Below are 17,191 nucleotides of genomic sequence, written 5' to 3'. Positions count from 1 at the left end.
AGACCAAGTAGTGTCCGCTCTGACGCTTGTACTGCTGGACCTGGCTACGTTTTGCTGTAAAGCTGAAATACTTCTTGGCATCTGAGGTGAAAGCCGTGTGGCTGGATGCATTTTAGAGGTGGTCCGGTGCCAGGGCTGTGGCAAGGCTGAGGAGCCCTTTTGGTCAGCTCGCCTCTTGCTTTCCTGCGGGTGCCTCAGAAACGCAGAACGAATCACTGATGTGCTGCAGGCCCACGCTGATTCTTGGAAGAACGGGCCAAGGGCCGTAACCGCCTGTTTTCTTTCCCCCAACCCCCTTCAGGACGGGAAGGAAGAAGCGGCGCTCGGGCCCGGCTGCAGGCGCGGTGCTTAGGCACACGGTTTAGCGGTGGCCTTGGCAACGCCTCGCTGATCTTCGAGCCCCTCTGGCCTAAATAATTGGATGGCTCCCTGACTCCACCGGGCTTCGCGCAGCCCCTCGCAGGAGCGGGCTGAGGGGGCTGCGGCACGTGCGGCCCCGCCCCGCCGCGCGCTTCCCGCCCTCCGCCAGCGGCCCCTCACGCGCTTCCCGCCCTCCCCAACCGCCCGCCGCGCGCTGCCCGCGGCCGGCCGTCGGCGGCGAGAGGCAAGGAGCGGGCAGCGGAGCGCGCCCATTGGCCCGGCGCGGCGCCCAATGAGGCGGTGGCGGCGGCGGGGCGGCTCTCGCGAGAGCGGCGCGGGGCGGCGGCGGCGGAGCCATGTTGCGGGCGGTCGCGGCGCGGGGCGCGCGGCGGGCGGTGAGTGCGGGCGGGGGGCGCGGGCTCCCCCCCGCCCCTCCCGGCCTGGCGGGGGCGGCCGTGAGGTGAGGTGAGGTGGAGGGGGCGGCCGGGCGGTGAGCGGCGGGCGCCGCCGGGGCCGCGCTCCCCCCGGGCTCCGCTTCGCCTCCAGCCCGCCCCTGCCCCGGACCGAAGCTGCCGCCGGAGGGGCGCGGGGCCGTTCGCAGCCGCCCGCCGAGCCCTCGGGGCCGGCGCCTGGCGCTGCGGGGGCGCCCCCGGGCAGCCAGCGGGGAGCAGCCGGGCACGGCCCCGGCCCCGGCCCCGGGAGCTCGTCCCGAAGCCGGCAGCGGGCGGGGGCTGCCTGCGGCCCGGGGAGAGGCTGTCGGGGCTCGCTCGCCGGCAGCTCGGTGCCGTGCGGAACCGGAGTGAGCTGCGGGCCGGAGCTGAAGACAAACGCAGCCCGTTGCTGGCCGTGGGGACCCTCGCGTTGCTCAACTCGATGGCCTTGGGAGGCCGCTTGCTCTGCCATTGCGCCCACGTTGCCAAATTTAACAGCTAGGTGAACTCAAGGTTAGTTGCAGCAGATGATTGATGAAGTCTCCCCGAACATCCCGGGACGTGCACTTGAACTGTGCACAGATAGCCAGAGTAAAAGAGCTTTAAATCTCCCAACTTTCCAGTTGAGATCTTGAGTGCTTTTACAGGTACTGCAGTCCTGGAGAGCTCTAAAATAATAAAAATATTTGTTAATCGCTGTGAGGTACTAAGAGTGGTTTAAAGAGCAAAGGTACACTGGAACATACATGATTTAATGGATCTAAAATTGTAGCTGTTGTAATCACAGATGTCTCTGAGTAATTGTTAGACTGTAGGGTTTCCAGAGCAAAGGTCTTTATGACCTTAAGAGCTCCTAGAACATATGCTCTGGCTGTGTAAATAATAATTTACCCAGGTTAGCCACGTGATTCAGTTTCACAACCTGGAAATGAAATCAACTCCTTGTTTCAGCCTTATGCCTCTGAAGTTATACATTTATAAAAGCAGTCAAACATTGTGTCCATCTTCCATGTGCAGGGTACAAAGTAGCCAATGGGAGACCTGAAGCAGTTCTCTGTTCAGCACTAAGACTTGAAACACTCCATGGGGTTTTGGGTTGTGCAGTTCTGAAGTGTCTGCAGAGAAACAGAGTTTGAGAGGTCTGTAAAGTACAAACGTCGAGGAAAGGTTGGAGTTGCATAACTAAAAGAAACAAGGACTGAAGGGTACGAGTGCAAGTACAAAAAGAAGTGGTGCAGCAGTGGGAATAAGCCATTTCACCAGTCCACAGACAGTAAAATAATAACAGTACAGTTAAACTACAAGAAAGCGGTTGAAGATGATTATGGAAGAATGAAGGCAGGCGTTAAGAAATCTTTTTGAAAGGTTAGTCACTTTTTGGAATAGGTTGCCTAGGAGTCATTGGAATGCTCTAACAGTGAGCTAGACATATGTCAGAAGTAGCATCAATATGATTGCTTGTCATTGGTATCAGCTTGTGGTCATCAGGATTGTTCTGAGGTCAAACATTCATACTTCTATGAAATAACTGATTGCATATTCCCTTATTTTTTTTTTTTTTTATTTTTTAACTAGATAAGCATGTGCCTGAGTTCTTGCCTTTCTCTACCCCCTCCCCCCCCCCCGCCCCATGACATTGCACAGCAGTGCAAGGCCAAGTTCACTGTGGGTAGATATCATACCAGTGCCTTGAAATTTGTGTCCAGTTGTCATTCAGCCTGTGCTGAAGTTAGTGTATCCTTCGGGTATTCTTGAAGGGCAAACAGTGTTCGTCCTGGCTATTTAAAGACATAAATGAATCTCTTGGCCTTCCTCACTTCTATGCTGCTTCTTCAAAAAAAGAAAACAATAGAGCCAAAGAGTGAAGGATGTTGTGGCTCTCCATTTAAGAGCACTGCTTTGCTTTGTCTAATATTTCAGGGTTCTGATTTTGTTTTAAAGATCCAGATAGAATAATATTTGATCTTGTTTCTGTGATGTGTTTTTTATTGAAAAGAGATGCTTTAGAGTTGGCTTCTCATTAAATGAAATAAGAGGCTTCTTCTTGTGAAGCTATTGGGGATCTTCAGGTGGAGATGGGCTTAACTAAAAGGTTTTCTTTCTTCTTCTGTAGTGTAGTATTTTACCATATAATAGCTTTTGAATAAAGATAATGCCACTTGCATAATATTTATGTGATATGGAGCAGGTAGTCATAACTTGTCTTTACAGTGTGCTGAGGGACGACCCAGTTTTCACAGCTAATGAGTCTTTCAGTTTCTCTTGATTTCTTCAGGGCTCCCAATTTCCTGATATTTTTTAAATCAGTGTATTGTATTTCATATATATATATACACACCATGATGCATATGTTGGTTTTTATTTATTTTTTTTAGCCTGAGATAACTAAAATAAATGGATTTAATAGCCTGAAACATACCAGTGAATTTGGACCTTACTCAGAATGCACAGGGTTCTATTTGTAGCCTCAGGAAATGCTTTGTATGTAGCCCTCAGTTGCCGTTGGCTGGCTCAGACTGGTGCCTTTTTTTCAGTGTATTCATGTACCCTGAGTGTACTGCCAGTAGTGTTGTCTGTGTTTAAAAACAGCTCTGTCGCTTACTAACAGTTCACGTGAGATACATGTGGAAGAACCTCCGTATTACATCTTTCAACTGCTGTTTCAAGTCCTTCGTAATTTATCATAATTCCTAAATAAATCTTTAAGCTTTTTTTTTTTTTTTTTCCTCTTGCAGTTGTAGTTCCTCCCTTTCAAGTCTAGTACCTTTAGCAAAGCCTTTCCTGGAGTTAAGTGTCTCAGACCAGTTCTGTGGTCAGATCTCTACAGATGTTCAAGAAGTATAAACTTCATTGCTAGAGCTCCCTCCTCTCCTTGAGCTTTCCAAATAGTTTTTTACTTTTTTTTTTTCCCCACCAAGCTTTGCAGCTGTGAGACTGTCAATTAGGCATTATTTATTTATTTATTTTTGTATAGGGATGCAGCCATTGTCTTTATTAGGATTTGTACCCTGAATGCTTGTCCCTGGAGGCTGTTCTTGGGAATTTTGTCCAGTGCCAATGGGTCTGATACTTAATTTCTGTTAAGCTGCTTTAGAACTTTGTTTCCTGGCTGGTTTGTTTTTATAGCGAAGAAAATCATGACTAGGGATTGGCTGCAGGCTGTTTGCTGTCAACTATTGACTGTAGAGGCAGTTAGCACCTTTTTCATCACCAGTTGTACCAAGCAGCAATGAAAGATTTATGACACTCTTGTCTCTGATTTCCTAGCTGTTAGTACATGTGCTTTGTAGTGTATAAGCAGCAAATCCACATTTAAGAAGCGCTGGACCTACTAGTGCGTTGTACAGGTGACCCCTCCATGTGCTGGCGACCGGCTTGCACTTGGTTGGTGTTGGTGTTGCTGTGAGGAGCAGGCCACCTGTGCAGACTGAAGGAGGATTTGGGATGTATGGCATGTTGTTGGCCTTCTCCATGGGTTTCTCTGCCCCTGTCCTGGGTGTGTCCAGCTTTCAAAGGTTTGTCTGGGGCAGTAACAGTGAGTGTTCTCAGCTTCTTTGCACGAAGCACAGAATTCCTGAGGTTACATTTAAGGTTTTCACGTTCTGCTTGGAATGCATTGCTGGGTTTCTCAGGTGGGGAGCAAAGAGATGCTTGGAGGTAATTTGAGCAGATAGAGTCAGCGAGGCCTCTGGTGCTCTGTGAGTGACTGAAGTGGCGCATGCTGCATCTAGGTTAATCTGGAAGCCAGAGGCCAGGTCTAGTCACCAGTGAGTGAAGAAAGGAGGGAGGTGAAAGCTCCAGACACTTCTTCACAGATGTGTATTTTACTGTAGACCGAGTCACCGTGTGGCTCCGTGAGGCTCCTCCAGAAAGAAAATGGAGATGTTCCTCCTGTAGAGGGAGCCGGGGTACCTAGCTTAGCTTTGATCAATGTGTAAAGCTAGGTGAAATACTTTCCAGTCCTGCTGGTCACTGTTGGATGCGTTTGTGGTATATTGGTGTGCATGTGAGAAGACACTTGATTGCCCAAGATGTTTAATTGTGATGGGTTTTCTTGACTAGCCTGTTTTTCTAGAACTTGGTTTTCAACAGGAGCCTTCCATGGCACATGTGCTGAGTGCTGTTCCCTCTCAAGGCATTGTTTTCAGTAGCTCTGTTGTTCTGTATGTGTTATTAAGTGTGCTTTTGCTGTCAGCTGGTTAGGTTTACATTTAGCCTTCCTATTTTATCTGGGCTTGAAACTAGACATGCTGCCTTGTTACTGGTGGAGAAATTGTCAGTGACATAGTTAGGGGTTCCTGCTCACATGCAGCTGGAGAAGTTAATTGATCAAAATAACCACCAGTCTTCTTCACTGACCACTTCATTGCACATTCTCAGTTTTCAGGATCATCTGTGACTGGATAAATTAACCTGTTTTTTATGGCTAACTCTGGTTTGGTTTTAGTTGATTTTACAAGTGGTGTTACCTGTGTTAGTATATTAAAATTCTGACTCACATCGGAATCTCATTTGGTCATCCAGGATTTTTACCCAAGATCTCGAATGGGAATTTTAACTTGTTTTAAATTCGGTCGTACCTTTGTGTTCAGAGATGCCATGTATGTAGGCATTTTAACGGTTGGACCCGATGATCCTAGAGGTCTTTTCCAACTGAAATGATTCTGTGATTCTGTCAAGTGGCCTTCTGGTGTACGGTTCCCACAAATATAAAATGGGGCATTATCGGTTTAGAAATAATATTTAGTTAATGCTGTAATATCCAGTGTGTTCAAGCAACAGCCATTACTCTTCTTCTTTTTGGCTAAAAAAGGAATTATTTCTCAGTTTATTTTAGAATTGGATGACAGTGATACAGAGCACTTCTGGTGGTGCAGTGCTTATGTAGGGAAAAGTTCATAATATAGTCAGAACTAAATGTGTGTTTAAAATGCATGCTGCTTCGAGCCAAGCCAGGCACTTATTAAAGAAATCTTTAAAGAGTCTGGGGCTCCCTTTGGAAATTTGAAAACTTCACAATCTTTCAGGAGCACAGTCCGCTTTACCCTGTGACACAACTATAAATCATTTAAGAAGTGGGCTATTTGCCACAAAAGCATGGATTTATTCTTCAAACGGTGACTAAAATCTCATAACTTTTATTGCAAATGATGTATGAAACATAATCAAAAATATGCTGTGTGATCTATATTGGCAATAAATATTTTGTTACTGGCAATTGGCTTCAAACGTTCTTAGAATCTTTAATCATAACAAGTAGCTTATGCATTAAAATATGAAAAACAGTACTTTTACAATAATTCCTTATCATTTTAATCAAAATGACAAATGATGGTCCTGATTCTGCAGAAACTTATCTTTGTGTTTACATATTTATACTGTGATTATTTTCAGAGCAGTCCTCGGGTGCACTTTCTCTGCGAAGCTTAACATGGTGGTAGGATTTGTATGTTTGAGCCCCATAGCCAGATTTCAGCCTCTCAGATTTTTGTGAGCTGTTTTCCTAGCTTAAATGAGGGGTTACCTATTTGGCATGAGTGGAGATGGGCTCAGAATGTATGTTTAAAGTAGTATTTGGCTGTGTATTCTTTAGCATTTTGTTAGTATTTGTGCCTTGTCGCATTAATAAATGTAGTTTGCTTTCTGTGTTACGGTGATCATAACTGGAGTTTTCATTTAGGCTTCATGTATGAAAAGCAGAAACTTGAAGATTAATTTTCCCCTCCCTACCCCTAGCCCTTTCTAAACCCTAGTATTAGTGTTGGAGGAATAACCTGTTTTCCAGGTTAACCTGAAAATTAGCGAGGGAAATTTCAGAGCTCAGAATGTTGTGGTTTGATTTTTTTTGTTTGTTTATTTTCTTCTTCTTCTCTTGCCTTAGAAGCTGAAGTCAGTGTGGATGGTGAATTGATGAAAATGCTTATTTGAGCACCATTACATCGTGATGGTGTAGACTGAGTGGACAAAAGTGTCAAATGTTTTCAAGGAAAATAGATTATCTACCAGTCAAACCTGATGCTGTTTAACAGGCTTTATTCGTGTGTTTTCAGACTGGGAGCCTGGGCTACTTACCTGTCATCCTGCTACTATGTACAGTTTTGCTGTTACAGATAACTAATTTAAAAAAAATGAGTTCTGTAGCAAGATTTTGGCTAAAACACACGGGAAAATAAATAAATAATAATAATAATAAAAAAGAAGTAACTACTTAATTCCTGCCCCTGGTTTCCTGGGGTCTTAGGCTTGCTTGTCAAATCTCCGTGTGCGTTTCAGTCCACAAACACCTGAAATCTTAATATTACCTTCATGTTAAATTAAATTCACTCTTTAAGGTGCTTAGTTCGGTTGATCAACTTATTTTAAATGTGATTTATTAAAACTTTCTTCTTAATATTGTTCAGTATTTTCCTGTGAAGGTTTTAGTTGCTTAAAATTGGTATGCTGAAGTCAAGCAAGTTTATACTTTTTTAAAATTAAATACTAAGTATTTTGCTTACTTAATAAATATTATCTAGATTTAGTCTGTTTTGATTGACAGCACCGGTATACAGTTTGTACAATTCATAATTTTCTGTGAATTGTTGGATTCTCTTAAGGAAGGTTTTTTACTTAAATGCTAAGTGTCAAACTCATCTCTCTCCTCTCTTTAAAGACATCACTGCTCCAGCGGTTTCAGAGTACGTTGGTCATAGCAGAACACAACAATGAGACTCTAACACCCGTTACACTAAATGCCATCACTGCGGCAAAACGTCTTGGAGGTGAAGTTTCTTGTTTGGTAGCTGGTACCAGCTGTGACAAGGTAGGAAATGCTATTTTCATGTGAATGAAGTAATGAATGCAGTGAAATGATGCATAGTAGCACATTGGCTGGCTTGAAATATAATCTCTAGTGAAGCGGAGCTGTGCCATGAATTGCTAATCTGCAGGAAACGTCCTGCTCTTGAGCTGTTTCTCTTCTGAAGTGGAAATGCGGGGATAGTTTTGATTTCACAAGGGAGAGTATCAGTATAAGCTGTTACAAGTTAAGAAAGCAAGTTTTTACAAGACTAAATGGCAATTAACTTTTAAAACAACATTTCACTGTAATGTTTGAAAAATAAATACTGTGGTGCTGAGGATTTGGAAAAAAAAAACTTGTTCTGTGCAAACAGACATCAGCAAAAATGAAAAAGCACGGCGACGGGTGGAGCTTCTGAGTGTCTTGCTATTACTAGTCAGCTACTAGTAGCATAACAGGAAAAGTAACAATAATTATGCTTAGTATTTTTTATGCTAGGTTGTTGCTTATGACTTGTTATTCTGAAAGTGGCACATACAGTCCCGTGCAGGAGGCCCATTCATTCATAGCACCTAATTCACAAGTGGCTGGGGAAACCTCTCTGGTTGTTGAAGACTAATTTGCAACTAAGACCCAGGTGTTCAGCGTTGAGACTGAAAGCAAATACTTATCTAGATCAAGAAAGAAAACAAAAAAAAATCCATCTTATACTCCTGCCTTTGGATTTCCTTATTCTTTGGCACTTGTATAATAGAACAATGATTGGGAATGTTTCATTTATTTGTTTTTTAATGGTAACTGTATGGTGTCTGTTTGGCAATGTATGTCATGCTGGGGAAAAGTTCTTCACAGAAAATGAAGTGTTTGTTTTTTTTTTTCTCTTTTTAAGCTGCTTTGTAAGAATCTGTATTAGTAGGACAAAAGACTATTCTGTAGCAGCTATTATGGAATATGTTTGTTTCTTCTTGGTAATTTGTAAGGGTAAAACTGATTCTCGGCCAACTCAGTAAACTATGTTAGTTCTAGGACAATGCATGTGGCCTCCAGACATCGCTGTCAGTCATGTTGCCTCTGATCTGTAATAACCCTTTTATCATTTAAACTTCACTTCTGCAAATTTAAAGGAAAAAAATGCATAAATACAGTGTTGAAAATATACATTGCATCAGTAGGCAGAGTCAGCTGCAAACAAAGGATTGCTCCTAACATTTGGACAAAGATCATAACATCGCTGTATGGTTTTATTTTTATTATATTCTTGTGTTGTAGATACTGACTGATGTAAAAGAAAGTAGGATTGTTTTCTTGACTATTATATTTTGAATACTGAGTAATAATCTTTGAGTGAGATTGTTATTGGCTGTTATAATAAAACTTGAAATCATTGTGTAGTCCTGAATACAGAGGACAAACTTTTCTAGGTTTGATTTGCTTTCTAGTTTTCTTACTCAAAAAAATGCCTTTGCACTACCCTGTATGGCACTGTGCTGTGAGTCAGATCCATGTCTCATTCTGAAAGGTTTGTTCCGATTTTGAAATACATGTGCTCTTGTGTTCCAGTTTTAAGTAAGCTATGGTCTGTGAGCAATTTGCAGTAGGGACTGTCTCCTGCTATTTGTTTATGGTGCTGGCCACCACGGAGCTCTAAGTGCAGTTGGAGCCTCCATGTGCAGTAATAATACAAACTAGTAATAATTTGTTTGTAACCGCAGGTAGCGCAAGAACTCAGCAAGGTGCAGGGTGTTGCAAAAGTTCTTGTGGCTCAGCACGATGTATACAAGGGATTTCTAGCAGGTGAGACTTGTTTTTATCTATTGACAAAAGAAGTGGTATTTATATTTCTCGCTGAAGATAAAATAGTTGTAAATTTTCAGCAATATCTATTTATTCTCAGAGGAGCTGACTCCCTTGGTTTTGGCAACTCAGAAGCAATTTAATTACACCCATATTTGCGCTGGAGCATCTGCCTTTGGGAAGGTAAGTAGATCAAAGCGTATCAAAAATTTCTTGTGGAAAAGAGACAGAGGCTCTTTTATAGGTATGAGTGTAAATCGAATACCTGAGAGAGGGCTTTCAGATCAGCCATGGACAATTTGGAGTTTTCAAAAAATGTTAAAGTTGTGCATTTAAGAGTCATTAGTTAGGAACACTGATTCACTTCAGGGTTCTATTATGGGCTGACTTGGACAAAGGAGCAGTGCAGAAGCAGTAGCCAGCTAGTCCTGCGTGCATAAGGCAGGATGTATAAAATGTGTAACACCATTATCTGGTGTTACACTGAGAGATCTAGAAGTATTATGAAAATTTTAAGGAAGAATGCAGTAAATAGAGATGAAAACCTATTAAACATTTTTTGGTGACTCTTGTTCCACTTTTAGTGCTATCAAGATTGTTGTGTGATTTCCATGTTGATAGGAAGACGTGTAGACCTATTGGGAGCAAATGCTTTTGTGGGGAGGAATTGCATCTGTGATGTAGATGGAAATGTCTGTAAATACGTCAAAATACAGATCCAAGTTCTACTGAAGATCTTTCTGGGAAAAAAAATAAAATCAGTACTTTTTAACAGGTACATACTTAAGAGAGCCCTAGTACTAACAATCTGGTCAATGTTGTAGTGTAGGTACATTAGGGAAAAAGAATATTTTAGAAATCTTGCCAATGTGGAATGAATGGTGCTATCAGCCTTCTATCTGGCTACTTTTGATTCCAGTCAATATCAATTCACATACTTGTAATTTTGCTAAGAGAAATCTTTACATGCCTTAAGGCTTATTCTTATTTTTTTCCTCTATTTTTCACTTATTTTTGATCTTCAGTGTCTTAGTAAAGGTTAATATCAGTGATGGGTATGCTTCCATCATTGAGTAGTGCTTTTCTAGAGGAGTGAATCAATAACTATTGTCATAGTTATATACTGCTTAATGTGAGTGAAGATGTCTGGGCTCTTTGTATTGTACCAGACAGGAGGGGGAGAAAAACCAAGTAAAGCTCTTGCTGTCCTTAGTTTCTTATTGCCTTATGTTGCTCTTGTTATCCTCCTTCCCATTCCCAAAGTTGCCAAATAATTTTCTGGAGTCAGTTTCAGAGTAGGGGTGTATATATATATATATTAATTTTAAAAGAATACATTTTTGTTTTTTGGGGGAGAGTACTGTTTTTTTCCTCTTGTTGTCTTTGATAAATAGCTTCCAAAATGCTTTTTTTTTTCTTTTTGAAGTGCTGTTACAAGAACGCAGCAATCCATAATTGTCAATTTTCTGAGTAAATTGCATCTATAGTCTTAAACTATTGAAGCAAATAAGCCTCCTAATTTAAGATATTGAATTAAGGGTTTACTTACTGTAAGGTTCATAAAATTTATAATGTTATTACAATACCGGGTTTTTACTTGGCTGCTAAAGCTACACGAGTAGTCCTGCAGTAATCTTGGAGTCACATGCGCCTTTTTACTCAGAGACAGAACCGTATGAAGTTAAAATTAGGCCAGCAAATGTTTCTTTACTTAACATGGGGATTTAACCTTATTTCCTTTGCGTTTTCTCATGTTCAGTTTGCAGGTTCCGGCATTTACTTTGCTAACTCTTCATCTCTAACTTTTAGAATCTTATTCCCAGAGTGGCTGCTAAACTTGATGTTGCCCCTATTTCTGACATCATTGAGATTAAGTCACCAGACACATTTGTGAGAACGATTTATGCAGGTAAGTGATCACAAAAGGTACGCGGTGCTTGTGCAAAGAAGGACCCAATGCTGTTAACTGTTTTTTTGGGTCCTGCCTTGGTATATATCAGGAATTTTCGCTTTGCAATCTGAAATACAGAGGTTCATGAAAATCAAATGTGGGGGTGAATGCAGTGCTCCATATGTGAGAATCCAAGTAATACCAGTACCTTTGGTACTGTATGATTTTAGTTAGAAACTAGGTCTTTCACTTAAATGAATAGAATTTTATATTCTTCTTTATATATATTCCATTTCTTTGTTCAGTGTACTTCTGACCCAATTTTGTAAAATGTAAAACATTAAGTCAATTGTCCAACTTTATTTAATATGGTTGCCATTAGTTCTGATTTAAGATACCACAGGGTTATTTTTCCTAATTATGAAGACACTAAACTGATTATTTATAGTATTAAATTGTCATAATTTGTAATTCTTTTTTCAGTCTTGTTTCTCTAAAGCTTGTATGACCCTATGTTTTAATTAAGAGATGGGCTCATTAGCTTGTGTTTTTTAATTTTACTGTACGAGATCATACCACATGTACCAAGGTGGTATTTTATTTTGAGTTATATTACCAGTATGTGATTTTTGTGTTGCATTTTTAAGCTGCTTCCCATTAATTCACAGTTTCAAGATGACTTTTTTTTTTTTAAATAGTTGGTGTTGCAGCATTTTTTCTGTTTAGTCTTCCCTGTAGCCTTTGCTGTGAAATAAATACCTTATATAGCTAAGACAATTGAGAAGAAACACAAACCCACAGGTACTTGGAGCAGACCTCATTGTCTTCTGTTCTGATGAAGTCATGAAACGGTAAAAGATCAACTTTGAATTATAGCTCCTTTTTATGTTTAAGAACAATGCTTGCAAAGTGTCTTTATTCCTTCAGAAATGTAAAAAAAATAAATAATAATAATAAAAAAAATACATAAGGGATTATTTGAATTCATTACATCCCTTTAAAACAAGGGAATTGTTATAATGAAGAAACATAGAGATAAACGTACATATCCAGTATTTTAATTTACTTTTTATTAAGTGCCTAGGTTTTCAGTTTTGATCATCTAAAACATTTATTTTGGATATAACTTCACATTAGTGTGTGTGATACTGTCTTCTGTAAAAACAGTGTGATTGTTTCTTTTTAGGAAATGTCATTTGCACCGTCCAATGCGATGAAGCGGTTAAAGTGTTTTCTGTACGTGGAACTTCTTTTGAGGCTGCACCAACAAGTGGTGGTAGTGCCAGTGTAGAAAAAGGTGAGCATTTGTTCTGGTATTTTTTCATTTTATGTGATAGAGGTAGTTTTGCTCGCTGCAGGAGTATTTGTCAAAGCAAACTGATAATGATTTTGTAATCTTAGGTTTATGCTTACGGGTACATGCATTTCTTTTGATGCATGGTAAGGGAAGATACAGATTATCATCTCACACACTACTTTCTCTTTGACCAGAAATTGAGATTGTCTGTGCAGAAATCTGTGCCTGTTTCACTCACTGCTTAAACCTCTGCCACGCCAATCTTGAAACTTTTCCTTAAAGTTACAGCTGTTTGAATAGCCAGGTTAGTTTTCAAAGCAGAATTGGGCGCAAGTAACAGTGGCTGGCTATTCACAGTTCTGGTTTAATCTGTCGTATTTAGGTTGAGACAGGGTCGTTACAGTGTCGAGCTAAATTAGCAGCAGTTTAAATTGGATTGAGAACACTCCATTATGGTTTTATATTAGCTTTACCTAAATCAGTTTAAATTGTTATTTTAATGAAGCCACTGTAGCTATGATCACAGAGAAATCTGCAGTCTCAAGACTACAACAAAATTATTTAGATTGGAAAGGGCCTATTGAGATCATCTAGTCCAACCCCACTGCTCAAGCAGGGTCAGCTGGAGCAGGTTGCCCAGGACTCTGTCAAATTGGGTGTTGAATGTCTCCAACAGGTCATCAGTGTCTCCTGGGCACAACCACTCTGGGCAACCTGTTCCAGTGTTTGATCACCACTGTCACTTTTCATTTTGGGGCTTTTTATGACAGTACTATAAATCCAGCGGAGGCAATCATTATTAATATGCTGCATGTCTCCCATGTCGCATTCCCACTCCTTGTGTTTTTCTGTGAGGCTGAGTAAGTGCCCCTGAACCTTCCTTTATTTCCCAACTTCTGTGGAAGTTAGGAAACAGATGCTGTTTGCTACTCAGGATTAGCGTATTGTATTGTCATTGCACTCCTTGGTTGGCTTGTTTGCCTGTCTTTGAAAAGGACCACACTTACTATGCTGGATTGATATCAATACATTACTCATACTGCAGACCTTCACTTTAGTGCAGTTTGATGTACAAAAAAGAAACTGTTTATATAAGTGTGTTTTCTTGTACTGTAGAGTAAGTGAACACAACTGATAAGATAGGGTTGTATTAAAATCTTGTGGTAGAATTAGTTCTAGGATGAACTTGTGCATTAAGTTTAAACTCAAGGTTGAAAGTACATGCTTCATGCTTTTTCTTGTGGACGTTTTTCTTAATCTGATTAAAACAGTAACCCCTCCACCACCTGTTGGTCTATCTGAATGGATTGAGCAGAAGTTGACCAAAAGCGATCGACCAGAGCTTACCAGTGCAAAAGTAGTTGTATCAGGTGGTAAGTAGACAATATTAGAAATGTGTTATGGTGCACTGAAGTGATGGTACATCTTGATTAAGTAGTATCTGTAGCAAAATATTGTAATTTGATACATCTTTGAAATAGATGATGATGTAATTCTGAAATGGGGCATAGGAGACAGTGGGAAGACATCCAGCATCTGTGTATCATGTAGAGGCAAAACGTGAAAGTTTAACATACATGAGTAAGTTTTTTTTAAGAGCGTAATCATATGTGGCAAGTCTCTTTAAAATTATAGAAATATGAAGTATTTTTAGATGCAAATCTGTAATTTTTAAAATTACAGCTAATCATTACAGGCAATTTTCAGTCATTTTACAAATCATTGTTTGTATTCTGCTTGTATTCTGCTGGTCAGGTATCAAGTGAAGGACTGTGATTTTTTTGTGCTTACAGCTTAAAAAATATAAAAATACTTTGTTATCCCACTAGACTTTTGTACCTAAAACTCTGCCTGAAGCCAGCAGAGGGAGCACAAAAATCCCATTTCCTGACTTTAGAGTAAGAACTTGATAGTACTAATAAAGTAGTCAGAGTGGTGTTGGTTTATACATGCAAAATAACAGTTATTTCAAAGAGGAAAGCTAAATCTCAAAATGTTAAACACCATTTAATAATATATCCAAAAATAGCCTACACAAGAATGTATTTCTGCCTTTGCAAATGCAGATACTAATACAGACCGTGTATGTATGTCATAAAAAAATCTTAAAGCATATTGTGTTCTTTCTTCATCTTTTTTTCTGAACTTTTAAGGAAGAGGCTTAAAGAGCGGTGAAAATTTCAAATTGCTGTATGATCTTGCGGATCAATTGCATGCTGCAGGTAAACTTGTTTTCCTCTTCCTTTTAGTCCTTGTAATTACATTTTTAAAAAGGTCCCATGAAAAACAGTACAGATCGTAAGTCTTTTATTTTCGTATCTCTATCAAATCCTGTCAGTTTAGTCATGGTTAAAGTTTTGATTTGTCCTGGTGTTCAACTGTGTATTTAAATTCCAGGGTCTGAAGCAAAATGGTAAACCATCCTATTCCTTGTCCTCAAATCTCCAGAACACGAGCTCACAAACAGAAAATGAAATTGTAAATGTATAAATTAAAAAAACTGGGCTTAGCACTTTTAAAGTGCTGATGTTTTCTTCCTACATTCTTATATACTGCTTCTTTACAGAATACCAGTTCTTATGGTTTGAGTGGTTCTCTGCTTGCTATGCTTTTGCTTTACCAGGAGAAAACTGACTGTGTACAGTGTTTCAGCCGAATATTCTAAGTAATGGTTGGGGGAGGAGGAAGAACCGTTTGTGCTAGGATTCTTACTACATTAGCTTTAGATTTTACATGTAATAATAAATAAAAAATTTACATGAATGTCTTTGTTTTTAAATCGGTGGCTTCGCTGGATAAATGACCATGTGGTATTTTCAAGTTCAGTTTATTTTTCTTTATTATGCCTGACTTCTGAGCTTGATGAGAATATAAGGTGGCACATGTGTTCTGTTCAAACTTGGTGGAACGTTATGAGAAGGCATTTATGGGAAAATCCTCTTTTGACAAAGCAACAAGAGAAAATAATGGAAACATGCCAGACCGAAATCCTTGGTTTTAAATATATGGCCCTTTGGTGCTGGGAGAAAGGATTTCCTGTTGCTTAAGAAGTGCATTAGCACTTAGTATTTGGAAGTTTGAGCCAGTGGTATGGAGAGGGATTACTATAAGAGCTTTTTAGAGGGAAGTTTCTAATACGTGCCCATAGTGTGTGGGACTCTTCAGTAAAATGCATGTGCTTTTATGGTGATATAAATTTGGCTTGCTAATATTTTAAAAGAAAACATTGGAAATATTTTCTTTCAACTAGTTGGAGCTTCCCGTGCAGCTGTTGATGCTGGCTTTGTTCCTAATGATCTGCAAGTTGGACAGACGGGCAAAATAGTAGCACCAGTAAGTATGGAAATATCTTTCATAAAAGAGCTGTGATGTCTTCAAGCATACATGTTCATTCAAAGCAAATGCTTAGAAATGAGCTAAGTTTTAATCCTAACCCTAACAGGAAAACTTATGTGCGGCATGATACTGTCACTGGAATATGCATTTGAAAACTGTAGCAGCAAGCTGTGATATAAATCTCAACTTCAGGTCAATTGGAAGTGTTCTGCAGACAGTTTTGTTAGAGGTTATACATGCTGGATTTTTTTCTAGTTGTCTGTGCTGGATCTTTTTTAGCATTCTAACAACTGTTATTGATAGGCTGAAAGGTGTTGTTGCTAATGTAAACTTGAAATCATGCTGACACATGGCTTGGCCTCTGGGAAGTGTTCTTTTTGCAGGTAGGCTAGATGATGATTTCTTTTTAAGCGTTGGTAAACTGTAAATGGATTGTTGTGTTACATCCTAAGCCAATTATTTGTATGGGATGAAAGTGTGAGAAATTTAAGATATAAGTGATCTACAGATTGGCTGCTGTATAGTGGAATTCCAGCTGGGACATATTCTAGTAAGTATCTCAATGCTGGGGAAAAAACCTGCTGTACTGCTTTTCTGCAATGCATGTGAATATCACGGAGGACTGATTTCTGCCCTCATGTATCTTTTTGGATTGGGATGGGCTGGTGCTTTTGAGACTACTTTTCATTGTTCCTTATGACCCAGGAAAATTTGGGGAAAGCGATATACAAAGAAAATACAGCTGAGCTTTTGTAAAATAAGGAGGTACAAATGGAGCTCATCTCAGTGTTGAGGTAGAATGTACACTAGTGTCATGAGATGAAACAAGTAAGGACACGAGTGACTAACATGGGTGGGCACGAAAATCTGTCAGATGCACCCTTTGAGCAAAAGTGCAGCCCTTCAGGAAGCAGTTACCTCTGAGTGTGTATGGCAGAAGAAGACACCAAAGGGCAACTTTTTACCTGTTAAGGTCTTAGTGAGACTGTGTCAAACCAGTCAATATATGACCGTTATTTTTCCAGTAATACGTCCAGCAGGAGACGGCATTACTTGGAGGTGTCAAAGACGGGAATTTGGGGTTCCTGGAGTCTGTTGCCAGTTCTGTCTCCTGGGTTTTCTTGAACGGGATACTCTATGCCTCCGAGTTCTTTCATCTTGAAATGTGAACAGGGATGCTGGCTGGTTTTGTTTGCTTTTTTAAGTCCTTATCAAGAAGGAGGCCGCCTGATGATAGCCTTGCAGAAGGGCTAAATGGAAGTATTTCTAGGCATGCTAATGTTTAAGCTGTTAATCACTGT

At 40.2% G+C, this 17,191-nt stretch overlaps 1 protein-coding gene across 2 annotated transcripts in view; it reads left to right on the top strand.

Annotated features, from left to right (window-relative positions):
- Positions 1 to 597: 597 nt before the first annotated feature.
- The window catches only part of ETFA (electron transfer flavoprotein subunit alpha), a 32,284-nt gene continuing 15,690 nt past the window's right edge, over positions 598 to 17,191 (top strand). For both annotated transcript variants that reach the window (XR_005268636.2, XM_027465605.3), the window contains exons 1-9: positions 598 to 755; positions 7,444 to 7,593; positions 9,285 to 9,366; positions 9,467 to 9,549; positions 11,176 to 11,275; positions 12,444 to 12,554; positions 13,826 to 13,927; positions 14,708 to 14,776; positions 15,805 to 15,887. Coding sequence is in view for 1 of the 2 variants with exons in the window: in XM_027465605.3 (XP_027321406.1) it covers positions 717 to 755; positions 7,444 to 7,593; positions 9,285 to 9,366; positions 9,467 to 9,549; positions 11,176 to 11,275; positions 12,444 to 12,554; positions 13,826 to 13,927; positions 14,708 to 14,776; positions 15,805 to 15,887 (819 nt within the window). In the remaining variant the exon portion in view is untranslated. The remainder of the gene's footprint in view (positions 756 to 7,443; positions 7,594 to 9,284; positions 9,367 to 9,466; positions 9,550 to 11,175; positions 11,276 to 12,443; positions 12,555 to 13,825; positions 13,928 to 14,707; positions 14,777 to 15,804; positions 15,888 to 17,191) is intronic.

Source organism: Anas platyrhynchos, chromosome 11 (assembly GCF_047663525.1).
Source record: "Anas platyrhynchos isolate ZD024472 breed Pekin duck chromosome 11, IASCAAS_PekinDuck_T2T, whole genome shotgun sequence".
Lineage (NCBI taxonomy): Eukaryota > Metazoa > Chordata > Aves > Anseriformes > Anatidae > Anas > Anas platyrhynchos.
Note: the sequence above shows the minus strand (reverse complement) of the source record. Positions and strands in the feature narration are given on the sequence as shown.